Here is a 14,706-nt window from a genome sequence, read left to right as displayed (position 1 = left end):
GGCTTTTAAGCACCAAGCTGAATTGGCACAAACAGGCAGAACGCTGAAAACATGAAAAATGCGAATCTGTAAAACAATTTAATTCTCATGCTTAAACTGTATTACATTGGTCTAACAGAATTTGGGAAGTGCTGCTTTAACTACATTGTCAGAAACTCTTACAATATCTACTTATGCTGGAGGACTGACAGTTCCCAGCTTCAATTAATATCATCATCACTGGAGACTCTACAGATCCTTTTAAAATAGATGCCACCTTGGATAGAAAGCAACTTCATAGTTGCTCATGACATACAGGACCAAACACACGAAGTTCACCTCTGATTCTCAAGTCAGGAATCTGCATTTTCATTTTAAAAAGGAATGGCTCCCTTTCTCCCGCATCACCTTTCTCCCCTCCCAGATGACAAGTCTTATGACTCTACAGGAACAGCAATTCAATTCCATGTCCAAACATTGGCAGAAAGAGGCAGCAAGCTATTCGACCATGGGAGGATTTATTTCCTGAGCCAATCTCAGCTTTGTTTGATGTTAACCAAAATGCAGCCAGGTTAACGATTAAGAACCACCATTGAAAATGTCCTTTCCTAAACTCCAACTGCTTCCCTGGTTTTACAAACATTGGACTTGTGTTGTTCAGTGATACGACACTGGAAAAGAAAAAAAGAAACAAACAGTTCTACTTCATGGTTCATTCTTATATAAGTGGTGAGCAAGTGAGCTACTCAGACCATAAGAAAAAATGCATTGTGTGAGGAATCACGTCAAACCAATGCATGTACCAGAACATTACAAAAGCACATAAAACAGCAGAGTCACCAAAAAAACTTAATATACAAGAGAACCACAATCCAAAGGGATAAGCAAACCAGCATCTGAACACAGTTTGAATAAACAGGTGACAGGACAGGAGGGATGGCTAAACAAAATGCAGTTTTGAGCACTTTGAACAGGAGGGCACATGGGTACTTCCCCCTCCAATTTTCAACCCTGCTCTCCAGAAGGTGTTGGCAAGTGGAGCATAACTCATTGGATGCTCTGCACAAAGTCTATCACATCCAAGTTGCTATTGAGATCAAAGTTCAAACAGAGAGCTCTCTAGTCAACAATAAGCTGGATGACATTACAAAGAGCCCAATGCAGTCACCTGAACAACATATGTATTTTTCAGTGGGAGGAGTCACTGGTCAAGGATCAGAAGCAAGAATCCTGGCTTTCTTGGTCCATACAAACTCCGCAAATTGGGAAATGCATTTACGGCAGTCAACCATCATGGAAAAGCTCATTTTCTCATCATCCCTACAACCAGTGTCTAGAAGTCAAAACTATTTGTATCCCACAGGTGATTAGACTAGGTTGTTAAAATGGATGGTTATTTAAAACGATCCAGATGCTTGTTTACTTGGCCCTATTGTTGAACACACTTTCACCTGGATCTAGCAGTGGGTGCATGTGGAAAGTTTGATTTGTAGCTTTCTGGAAATATGTCTCCAATAGGACGAGTAGAACCCACAGATGTTTCCAAAGGTTTCCGGGCCCGCCGCCTCAATTCAGATGTTTCTCTGTTGGGAAGCTTTGTACTTCTTGTATTTAGGGTACTGGTCTCAGTGTCTGGACTTGCTGGAGACTTATGGGCACCAATCCCCTGTCTAAATGTTGCTGGAGCTCCTGTTGGTTTTGTTTTTTGTGCAGGTCGAATCGCTGGTCTTGCCTGGACGTTGTCCAGATGCGAAAAATAATTTGGCTTGACATCTCCTGCAATCAGAACGTAAATCATGAAGAGCATTGAAACTATCGATTCTGAAACAAAACTATTCTTTCTAAACTCACTAAGCATAAACACAATGTGCTCCAAATAATTTACATAAACAGAACACAAACCTCCACACTGATATAACCAGATTTTTAATTTAACCACAGGATGACAGTGTTACTAGCTAGGTCAGCACTTATGGCCTTTGTCCACTTGCCCTCAAGATGGCACTGAGCCTTGAACTTCTACATTCTTTGAGAGATAGGTACATCCATTGTTCTATTAGGAAAGGAGTTTCAGGGTTCTGACCCAGTGGCAGCGAAATAACTATCATGTAGTTTCAAGTCAAGATATTGCAACTTGAAGGAGAACATGCAAGTGGAAGCATTTCCAGGCATCAGCTGCCCTTGTCCTTGGGAGATGGCAGAGGTCACAGATTTGAAAGATATGGTTAAAAAGGAATTTTGGCCAATTGCTGCAGAGCATTTTGTAGCATAGTGGTTAATGGGTACCAGTCATGCACTCCCTTTTGCCTTGATTAATGTCAAGCTTTAAGTCCTGTTGGAGCTGTAGTCATCTAGGCAACTGCAGTATTTGCCATCATACTCAATTTGTATCTTGTAGGTGAAAAAGACTTGGAGCGTCAAGGATGGTATGCATCAGACTCCCAGCTTCTGGTCTTGTTCTTGCAGCCATTAATATGGCTGGTCCAGTTCAGTTCCTGGTCAATGGTAGTCCCGCAAGCAGTGAGACTCAGCACTGGTAAAGCCATTGAACATCATGAATATGGTTCTCTCCATCTGAAGGTGATCTTTGCCTTGCACTGAATGCAATAAATGTGACTTGCCGCTTATCGCCGAAGACCATCTATGAACATGGACTACTTCAGTATTTTTGGAATCATGAAGGGTGCTTCTAATCTTTTGATGGAAGGAAGACAGACCCAGGGTTGAGTAGCTAGAAGTGACTGAGTGCAATGAGGAACTCCTGCACAAATTACCTTGTGTGCTAAGCATGACTCCAACTAGTGGAGTGTCCCTTTTTCTCCCAACCCACCCATTAGCTTTAGATTTGCAAGAGCACTTTGATGTCAGAATCTGTCAAATGCTGCTTTGATGTCAAAGGCAAACACTCTCACCCCACCTCTAGAATTTAGTCCTTTTGTCCATGCTTGGACCAAGTGTCATGAGGTCAGTGCTGAGCAGCCTTGGCAGAACCTAAGCTAAGCACAAAGGTGATTATTGAGCAAATGCTGTGTTGTAGCACTGTCAATGATTCAGTTCCATTACTTAAATGATGGACACTAGGTTGATAGGGCAGGATTGGATGGTGTTGGATTTGCCCAGAGTTTTGTTGATAGGACCAATGATCAATTTTCCACATATTGTTGTGGATATCGGTGTCTATCCTTCAAGAAAGTTAATTCCCCTATACACCTAAAATGTGCAAAGACTCATGTAAAAGTTAACTCAAATTTACTAGATACTGAATAATCAAAGAATCTGAGTGAATCTGGTATAGTAATCCTCTATTAAAACAAAACACCTTGCACACTTAACTGATATTAGCTCTAACAGATGGATGGATATGATTACATTACTGCTTGCACTGGGAAAACAGCAAGGAAGATAAAATGTTGTACCTGCCTGGCAACGTAATCCATATTGTAAAGTTCAAGAGTGGGAGCACTGCAGCATTGGGATACCTGAATAAACAATCCACTAACTCCTAACATGAAGGCTCTTGTTTAAAGGAGGGCATATTTCATGTGTTTCTGCCTAGCCAGAAAATGACTTACATTTGCACATTGTTTTTCTCACAGCGTGAGGGAGACACACTTTTGCATTTACCTTGGTGTCTCGGTCGGTGAGTGGGCACTTGTGGAGGTTCTCTTGTTTCAGTATTGGTGACTAGGAAAGGCCGATTGATTTCTTGATCAGGTGGTCTTGCAGTTGGTGGTCGCAAATCACACTGATTCTGTTAACAGAAGAGAAGGAAATTTATTGGCTCTATGTTCATGCATAATAGAAGGCAGACTGTGCTTTCTCAAAAAAAGAGTCATGTTTTGTTTTTTTTTTAAATATTTATATTCCAGATTTTAAACTCGGCTGATTAGGGATTTGAAATAAAACTCTTACTTTTAAACAAAAAAAATTTTTACTTTCAATATGGGTACATCCACATCATCAAAAACCCCAACCAGATTTTTAAGAAAATGGAATGGTCTACAAAGCTGCTAACTGAAGAGAAGATATTGACTTGGATTTATGTTACTAACAAGGAGTGTACAGGTAATCTCTGGTGACTGCCACAGTCAATATACAAATGACATACCAGAAGAAAACCCCAGAAAGCTGTGATTCAATCCCCCATCTCAAAGTAATGGGACTGTTTTCCAGCACATTCACTTAGATATAGAACATACCATATTTAAGATGTATTACCAAATCATTTCAAATTACATGGCAATATCATGCAACCTATTAAACAAATGAATTAGATACTAAGAACAGAGTGCAGAGGAGTAACAAGTCTTTCCTCACAAAAGGTGAATGCTTCTGAGTGAGCTAAGCTCAATATTCAGACAATTCAGTCAATACTAATCATTACTTGCCTTGTGATACAGTTATTAAAATAATTTTTCCTTTTTACCTGATGATGATACAGCATATCTTCTTCTAATGCATAACCACAGAACTCACACGGAATCATGACATCTCCATCACTGGAACCCACAAATGGACTATATGATGGCAGTGTGTAGTCTTCTGAAAACAATTCAGGATTCATATGATGACGATGGGAGAAAATGTCATTCGTCCTGGGAATGGAGACCCTTTGTAACGGTGGTATAAGTGTGGTACTTTTACTGAATGATGCAAAGGCACTTACTGGGTTACAGCCAGTCTGTTAAAACAAAAATCATAAAATCAATTGCTTCACAAAAAAGGGAAGGAAAAAAAAAATCGTCAGTATAAACGTTTCTCAAATCAGACTTCAGTTGTTCACAATTATAACTGACTTTTTTCCAAGAAATTTTTATTCTTGTTTAAATTGCCTTCAGATTGAATAAAGTATCTACATTATTCTAAGTAAAAGTCATTCTCTTACCATCTTAAGCAACATTCACCTAATACGGGACTTGTTTTTTTTTAATTTATTCACTCATGGGATGTGGGCATTTCTAGCGAGGCTAGCAGTTACGGTCCACTCCTAATTGCCCAGAAGGCAGTTAAGAGTCAACCACATTGCTGAGGGTCTGGAGTCACATACAGGCCAGACCAGGTAAGGACCATAGATTTTTTTTCCCTAAAGAATATTAGTGAACCATTTAGATTTTTCCAACAATTAACAATGGATTTTAAGGTTATCATTAGACTCTTAATTTCAGATTCTTTGTTGAATTCAAATTCCACTATGCCATGGTGGGATTTGAACCCAGGTCTCCAGAATGAGCTGAGTTTCTGGATTAATAATCTCCTAATATTATCACTAGACCATTGCCTCCCCATCTTCAAATGCGAACAACTCTTGGCAATTCTTCATCATTGCACAAACAACTTTTATTTATATAGCATCTTTAATATTACAAAATGACCCAAAGCACATGGTTTGATTATGCAAAATAAAGCAGACACCAGACCAAAGATGATTTTAGGAGGGGTGACAAAAAATTGTCAAAGAGATTGAGTTTAAGCAAGATCAAATGAAAAAGGAGTTGGAGGGGTAAAGTGATCATGAAGCCTTGGCAACTTAAGACAAGCTTGAAAAAGTAAAGATGGGAGAAAGCACAGAGTCAGAGGAAGGGAGAATTGTTGTTTTGTAGTTTTAAGACAGAAAATGTTAGTTGTGGAAGGGCAAGAACAAGTGGAAGAGATTTAAACATGAGCACAAAATCATAAATTAGACGTACTATGAGACCAGGAGATCAGTGAGGACATGAGAATAATGAATGTGCAGCACTTCTTGCAGTCAAAGATAAGGAAGCAAGAAGTTTCCACATAGAGAAGAGTGAAAGGCTTGCGAGCAAGGCACTGCAAAGCGGAAATGAGAAAGCCACGCACAAGGGCTTTATCAGTCAGTAGGAATGTGGATGATATTATATAAATTAAACCAAGTGTTACTTGTGGAGTGGTCACAACTCAGATTTGAAAAAAATGCAACTGCAATGACAAACGTATTTGACTTGAGATAATAACCAGGGAGATTGGAATTGGTGATATGGGACAGTTTTATAATGGGGTTTGAAGTTGGTGATTTCAACTTTCCACAATGTTTACCTGGAAAAAAAACTTACACCTTACCCAAGATTAGCTACTAAACACACAGTAAGACAAGGACACTAAGGGGTTTAACAATACGATGAAAAGGGGAAAACAATATGTCATATGACCATTGCTACAGAACAGCATACAGACAAAGAGGGACCAAGTATTGATCCTCAAGGGATTGGAGGTAATAGTCCTGAGGCAGGAGAAGTGATCTCTGACAAGGATGCATTGGCCACGATCAGTTAGCCAAGAGTAAACAAAGCAAGTTCAGATCCCTGTAGAAAAGTAGTGAAGGATTGAATGCTCTCATTGACTTCAGGGAGATCTAGGAGGAATAATATCCTGTGTAACCAGGGTGTGTCATATGTCACTTTAATTAAGGTTGCATCTGCTTTCTTAAGGACAGAAACCCAATTACACAAAATAAAGGATTCAGATAGTTGCAGCCAAGATGTACCTCCATGGATTTGGGAATGACCAAGTCTTAAGTAGGGTAGTAATTCGTGATGAGGATGAAAAAGAGGGGTTGTTGCTTTAAAGAAAAGCAACAGCAGTGAAAGAGAGAGGTAGAAGCGGAGTCCATTTATCATACAAGCCAGCACAAATGGCATTCAAGGTACAGGAAGAGGATCAGATTGGCAAGTTGATTTCATAGTCAAAAAAGAAATAATGCTTCAGGACAGACAAGGGAATGCCTGGGAGTGAGGTTAGTAGCCAAGAAGGTTGAGTAGCAGATGTAATTGAATGGACAAGATAAGCATTTTTTACTTGCTGGATGAAAGGAGATACAAGTCAAAAGAATTCAGAGGCTGACTTGATGGAAAGAAATTGGAAGTGTTTACGTAGCTATTTTCGTCCTTTCTAGATGAAGTAATTCTTAATTTGACTTATTTACCTCCCTCCTCCTGATTGAAGTTATTATATATAAAAATTGTTTTAGCAACACATTTTGAAAATAAGATGAATTCTTGATTTTTAATCATCATAAACTGAATTTTTATTTTTAGGCTCACTGTTGCAAAGTATTATAATCCAGTACAAAATAGTTAATAATCAAACATAAAATTAAATACTTGAAACCTTCACTCCTAATTTGTTTAGAAAAGCAACCTCCGAATAACCATCAACTAACCCCAAAGGATTACTCTTCAAACAGGCAGTCAAAGGAACCATTTCAGAGACTTCCTGAAGGCTTGCCTCAAGAAATGCAACATAGATATCAACACATGACACACCTTATTCAGAGGGAACCTGATCCATCATCAGGAGAAAGAATGGTAAAGATATTGAAGAAAGAAATTACAGGAATCGCAAGGACTAATTCCACCTCCTGGAAACACCTGCTAAATCTCTGCAGTTAGAGGTACAGCTTTAGATTGGACTCATCAGCCACAGAACCCATGACCAGTGATGCAAAACTTTCTCAGTGCACATAGTCATTGGAGTGATTGCTGATGATTTTGTTCTCTGCTCATCTAGTTTCCCCTTAAATACACTTCAGTTTTTTGCCTCAACTATGCCACGTGGTAGTACCTTTCATGTTCTTACCACTCTTTGGATAAAGAAGCATCCCCTACATTCTTTTTTTGGATTTATGAGTTGGGTTATATTTGTTTTTATGACTGCTAACTTTTCAATCCCATATAGGCAATGTTCACCAAGCTCCACTGCAGTGCAGCTACCTGAAGATTCCTAAGCTAACTAAGCATAAAACAGACCTATGCAGATACTACACAGGCATTAGCCATGCTAAAGCCCATGCACATAATTGAATGGGCCATATCTAAGAATAAATCAGATTGATGTTGTTCACAGTTGTCAATTTTTTTTTCCTTGATTTATGCTCTTGCAATCAAGGTCATGGCAACATTATTTTGTGCGACTTTGTTAAAGATGTGAAGAACATGGAGAGGATGGGAACAGAGAAGAAAGTACTGTGACTTAAGTAGGGGCAAAATGATTTGATTATCCTTCTCTTCATGATCAGATTTGGTCTCACACCAATGTGAATAGAATAGGGCCAAACATGGGTTGAACCTTGTTCAATGAAACTGACTCAGCAAAGCTACCTCACTTTCAAGGAACATTCTTCAGGTAATAGGACAAACATTTCCCAGCTTTCATTATCTGTCCTTGGTGGTCACTGTGACTGACTTCACAACTAATTATCTTCATAGGCAGTTATAACAAGTCAACATTCTATACATTAAGAATGCAAGAGAAAATACTATGCTGGCAATCAGACTGGAAAGATAGAATAAGACAGTGATGAACAAGATTTTTAGCATTAGCTGTTCATTAATGTTGATAATCAAATTACTGGAGAAAATTCAATCAGTAATACTTCCATCAGAATTACGAGATCATAGAATCAGTCCTGATTTGTTAGAATGGACACAAAAACAAACCTGGTGAATAATTAATTCTTCTTCAGGGAAGAGTTCTTCACAGAACTCACAAGGTAACATTGTGACATCATCTAAAAGAGGGAAAAAATGTTCAATTGTCAACCAAAATTTACAATTACTTTCAAAAGACACTGATGAAACATTACCATAATTAATCCATTCCTATTTTACTCAGGTTTAAATCCAGGTTGACAGATGTAAAGAAAGGCTTTCCTTCATCTCAAATCTAAAATGAGGGGTTCCAACATGGTGCTTGATTAATACAAATCCACAATATAAACTTGCCAACAGTCTACATCCTTCATCTACAGATCACACAAAGCATAGAAATTTTGGCTGAAAAATAACATACCTCTTGTAAAAGTTAAAATTAGGTTTTCAGGGATCAAACTAGTCGTGGATTATTAAATTACCAGTAAATACAATTGCTTATCAACGGGGAAGCAAAATGTGGTAAACTTTAGATTTTCCCCTCAGCTAATTAACAGGATTGACAAATAGAACATAAAATGTTGTGCTGACTTGTGAAAATAATCTGATGTCCAACTAACCAACACTGTTCCATTGTTATTCATATGTCCAATATCCATTTAAATGCCTTTAATATCGGCCAGTCTACTACTGTCGAAGGCAGGCCGTTCCATACCCCTATTACTCTCCGAGTGAAGAAACTACCAGTGATATCTGTCCTAAATCTATGTCCCCTCACCATCCGAGGAAAAAGGCTCTCACTATCTAACCCGCTGATTATCTTTAAGTTTTGATTAAGTCACCTCTCAATCTTCTTCTCTCCAATAAAAACAGCCTCAGTTCCCTCAGCCTTTCCTCGTAAGGCCTTCTTTCCATACCAGGCAACATCCTAGTAAATCTCCTATGAACCCTTTCCAAAGCTTCCATATGCTTCCTATAATGCTGTGACCAGAACTCCACACAATACTCCAGGTGCGGCCTTAGTGTCTTGTACAGCTAAAGCATTACCTCGTGGCTCCTAAACTCAATCCCACTACCAATAAACACCAACATACCACATGCCTTCTTAACAACCTTATCAACCTGGGTGGCAATTTTCAAGGATTTATGCACCACGACACAGATCTCTGTTCATCTGCACTGCCAAGAGCTTTACTATTAGCCCAATACTCTGCATTCCTGTTACTTCTTCCGAAGTGAACTACCTCACACTTTTCCGCATTAAACTCCATTTGCCACTTCACAGCCCAGCTCTGCATCTTATCTATGCTCCTCTGTAACCCATAATCGTCCTTCGGCACTATCCACATCTCTGCCTACCTTAGTGTCATTCGCAAATTTACAAACACATCCTTCTATGCCCACATCTAGATAATATATAAAAATGCAAAAACAGCAGCGGCCCCAAAACAGATCCTTGTAGCACACCACTAGCAACTGAGCTCCTTAATGAACATTTCCATCAACCATCACCCTGGCTTCTTTCAGCTAGCCAATGTTTGATCCAAACCGCTGAATCACCCTCAAACCCAAAACTCCGTATTTTGTACAATAACCTACCGTGTGGAACCTTATCAAACACCTTACTGAAGTCCATATACACCACATCAACAGCTTCACCTTCATCCACCTGTTTTGTCACCTTCTCGAAGAACTCAAAGTTATGAGGCACAACCTATCCTTCACCAAACCGTGCTGACTATCTCTAATCAAATTATTCCTTTCCAAATGATTATATACCCTAATCGCTTATAACCCTTTTCAACACCTCACCCACAACTGACATAAGGCTCACTGGCCTATAATTACCAGGGCTGTCCCGATGGTCCTTCTTAACCAAGGGAACAACATTTGCTCTGCTCCAGTCTTCTGGCACTACTCATGATGACAAAGATCAAAGTCAAAGGCTCTGCAATCCTCTCCCTCGTTTCCCAGAGGATCAGAAGATAAATCCCATCCTGCCCAGGGGTCTTAGCAATTTTCAAAGATCTGAAAATTGATAAAACCACCTCTGTCAACCTCAATCCCATATAATCTTGTAGCCTATATCGCCGTATTCTCACTAACACTGCCCCTTTCCAATGTGAATACTGACGAAAAGTAATTCATTAAGCGCTTCCCCTATGTCCTCCGATTCCACACACAACCTCTCACTGCTATCTTGGAGTGGCCCTAATCTTACTCTAGTCATTCTTTTATTCCTGATATACCTATAGAAGGCCTTAGGTTTTTCCTTGATCCTATCCACCAACAACTTCTCACATCCCCTCCTGGCTCTTCTTAGCCCTCTCAAAGACCTTTTCTGGCTAACTTATAACTCTCCAGTCCCCTATCTCAGCCTTTATGCCTCATCCTCACATAAGCTGCCTTCTTCCTCTTGGAGAGCTTCAGCTTCCTTAATAAACCAAAGACAATATCACCCATCACGAGATCATTTAGAATTAAAAAGTACACAGCTTAATTTAAACTGGAGAACTAACTTGCAGAATATGTTCATGAGTATTAATAAAACGATCATATTAATTAATGGAGGCATGCAACTCTCTACCCTCAGAAGTGAAGAAAGATGACATTTCAGAATTCGAGGCCTGCCTGTCCCAGGTGGGGCACCAGATGAATGATGACAAATTTAGTACTTGAAAAAATTCCAACATCTGCCATCTGAACTTAAAGATAATCAATTTCCACTATTTTGTCTTCCAATACTACGAATATAAACAAATCGATGTTTCATCCGTGTTTCCAACACAGGACAATGAAATTTAACATGCCAAAGACTACCATTGCTAAAACTGATGAAAAACTTTCATTGTTGAGACAACTGGACACAATAATAAGTACTGCACAGTGGTTGCATCTTGTACAGCAAGTGGATGGCACATGATTGAAGACCATGATGATATTCAAGTACAAAGCACTCCCAAAAGAGACTTATGAAAGGCGTACTTGTCCAGGTTCATGAGGAAGGCTGGATGGATGAAAGCAATTGCAACAACAGCAATATGGAATTTGAGATTGGGGGATTATACATAGAAAAATTTTACTCTTCAACATGTTCAAAGCAACAAATGTTGATATTTAATTCCTGATACAAAATTAACCAACACCAGCATAGCACTATTCAGTCATCTCTTAAGCACTAGGTGGTTCTTCCTGCCTGTGTAAATAACCCTCTCAAGGATAAAAACCAAGGTATGCAGAATTAGAAATTGGAAGGCAAAAGAAATGGACAGCAAGATTGGTATCTACCAACTGCCAGAACACAAGGAATGTAGAGGCCATTTGGAATCAGGACTATCCCTCAAGTTATCATTAACCTAATATTTCTAATAAGGTCCAAATGCATGAGGAACTAAAATGGTCAGATCTGCTTGTGTTATCAAGATGTGGGTGCACTGCACCTTTCAAAGTTAAAAGCAATAGAACTACCGTACAGAACCAAGCATTCTGAAAAAAAAACACATAACGTTTGGTGGAACAACTTGATTAGCTGGTTGCCTGGAAACAAAAGCGATTCAAATTAGGCTAACCCCGAAAAAATACCAAACTCCGATCCAGTATGAATTGAGTATATTGACACAACCCGATGCTTTGGGAGTATAAGACCAGGAAAACCTGAACAGTCGATAATAGAACTGATAAGCCAATGATAACTGCACACTGCCCAGAAAACCGCTCTCTTAGAAAGCTACCTTTATCGATCAGTAACACTGAAGCAGAATCCCCAAGAAGAAAAGACGACCAAAATACCAAGGAGAACAAAAGCTGCCTGGTTTTGAGATAAGTTGTTTTGGTTTGTAAATCATAAATCAGGAGTTTTTTCAGACTAGTATTATAGAAGGGAAGGTAAAAGATAGTTTTGAGTAAGGACTTGGATATAGTTGTCAGTTAATAATTCTATGCTATACTTCAAAAAAAGTTGTTAATTTTTACCATAAGTAGTTCTTGGCCACTCAAATCTTTACAGATGATTACTGCACAAGATAAATCTTTTCTGTGTTGCTGGTTTTAAGTTAAGCAAAAAGGTTGACCCTGTGTTGTAACACCTGAGAATAGTGAAAATGATCTCAGCAACAAAGCCTAATAAGGTTCAAGTTCTCAAATTCTAAAAATCTGGAGAAACTCAAGGACCAGACTGGGGAACTGAGAACAGTCAGTCAATTCCCAAGATCTGTGGCACATCTTAGTTTGGAATAGGAAGTCCAACAACCCTCAAGACACTATAAAAGTACAAATGAATTCTTGGGATGAAATCAACTAGAATAAGCCGGTGCCTCTGAGATTTTCAGGTATAAATAGGATTTGCCAAATATAGCACAAGATGCTTCAACTTGTTTGGTTTAAAATTTAACTGCTTGGCGATTAACTGTCAACCAACTTAATGGGTGCATTCACCATGACAATGCCTCCATCAATAGCAGTTCATTTCCCTGCCAATCAGCACTCTCCTCTCAGTGTAGACCTGAGTTGTCCCTTGAATTGCAGCATGTCTTGATGAGTGCAAGATAAAAAGCTTGAAAAAATATGTCTGTTTTTCAGCAATGACCCCTCATTAACAGACAGTACCTTACTGGTTCAAATTAATCACTGGGTTTATTCAGCTTGAAGTAATGACATGAGCAACACCTTATCCTGTCATTCTAATTATTTTGAGAAACTACCACTTAATTTTACCAGTTTTAATTTACCTCAAATTTACCAGTTACTAATCAACTTCCAATCTGAACATGCAAAGTTCCAAATTATCTATGAGCAATGTGGAAAAAGTAGTTTTGTAAAACGTTTTACAACTTAATGTGAAGGTGAAAAGAAGTTGTATTTATCCTTCCTTGTTTAATTATAAGCACAAATGAAGAAATGGGCAATTCTCCTGTTCTCTCGTGGCTAGAGCCCAAAAGGAGATACACTTGGCATTTACTCAAATCCACAGATTAAGCACAGCATGTCATTTGATTATTAACTGTCCAAAGGTCGAAGATAAAATTATCTTCATGCAGTGATACATTTTTGCAACAGCATACAACAATTTACGCAAAGCAAAAAGTAGTAGTAAATCTGAAAAAAATTAAAAGCTTGAAATGATCACAAACTAGAAATTCAACGGGACATCCCAATGACCAGAAAATCAACTGGACTTGCCACATAAACAGTAACAACAAGAACAGGCAGAGGCTGGGGATACCGCAACAACTAACACTGAGACTCCCCAAATCTTGTCCATCATCTACAAGGCTCAAGTTAGAAGTGTGATGGAATACTCCCCCCTGCCTAGGTGGGTGCATCTCCAACAACACTCCAGAAACTGGATACCATCCACAAGAAAGCAGCCTGCTTGATTAGCGCCACATTCACAAGCATCCACTTCATCACTGACACTCAGTAGTGGCACTGTGCATTACCTACAAGATGCACAAGTTCAAAGGTCCTTAAGCATCACCTTCCAAGTGCATGACAAGATGAGCAGATAAATTGGAACATGACCTACAAGTTAACTCCAAGTCACTCACCATTCTGACTTGGAAAAAACATCTGTTGCTGGATCAAAACCCTGAAATTCCCTCCCTAAGGGCACTGTGGGTCAACCTATAGTACTTCGACTGCAGCAATTCAAGATGGCAATTTACCACTGTCAAGGGCAACTAGAGATGGGCAATAAATGCAAAAATCAAATGGCCAGTCAGTGATGCCCATGTCCCAAGAATGAATAAAGAAGGTATTTGTTGGAATGATCAATGAGAACTGCTGCAGTTAATTTTTTTATGGTACACGCTTGTCTTAAATGAAATCTACATAGTTTGCAAGGTCATAAACTAAACCTTGGATAGTTTAATTATTTAGAGTTGTTGGTTTTCACTTTACTCCATTATTGACAGTTTCTTTTGGGCCCAAGACAAGCACATATGCCAATCTCTCAAAAACCTTACCCACAAAAAGGTTTACCAAGACTTTTGACCCAAAAAGGTTTACTTTCACATGACTTGTACATGGTTTTAAAAAACTTCAGTAATTTTAATCAATAGAGCAAGAGTGATTTTGGGAAAAAGGTTATGACCCAGATAGCAGGAAGGGGCCACAGGAACACCAAACATGTACGTAAATCAGTTTCAATGAAGATCCTAGATGACCAAACAGAACTTGGTCCATCAGAACGTAAACATCAATGAATAAGAAACAAAATACAACATAAAATTTAAGGCAACTCTGCATAGAATTCATGGGGAAACTAGCAGGAATTCAATTAAGTGGAACTTAAAGGTTTTCCCCAGTGACTCAATTAATCCACAGTTAAATTGCATAGTGACTC

The 14,706-nt window shown here is 38.9% G+C and overlaps 1 protein-coding gene across 9 annotated transcripts in view; it reads right to left on the bottom strand.

Annotated features, from left to right (window-relative positions):
* The window catches only part of LOC140488147 (TRAF-type zinc finger domain-containing protein 1-like), a 58,964-nt gene that overhangs the window by 8,071 nt on the left and 36,187 nt on the right, over positions 1-14,706 (bottom strand). For all 9 annotated transcript variants that reach the window (XM_072587974.1, XM_072587972.1, XM_072587971.1 and 6 more), the window contains 4 exons: positions 8,433-8,503; positions 4,406-4,660; positions 3,604-3,730; positions 1,431-1,755 (listed from right to left, as the gene is read on the bottom strand). In XM_072587974.1, coding sequence (XP_072444075.1) covers positions 1,431-1,755; positions 3,604-3,730; positions 4,406-4,660; positions 8,433-8,503 — 778 coding nt within the window. The remainder of the gene's footprint in view (positions 1-1,430; positions 1,756-3,603; positions 3,731-4,405; positions 4,661-8,432; positions 8,504-14,706) is intronic.

Source organism: Chiloscyllium punctatum, chromosome 17 (genome assembly GCF_047496795.1).
Source record: "Chiloscyllium punctatum isolate Juve2018m chromosome 17, sChiPun1.3, whole genome shotgun sequence".
Classification (NCBI taxonomy): Eukaryota; Metazoa; Chordata; class Chondrichthyes; order Orectolobiformes; family Hemiscylliidae; genus Chiloscyllium; species Chiloscyllium punctatum.
This window is presented reverse-complemented; position numbering and strand designations above follow the sequence as displayed.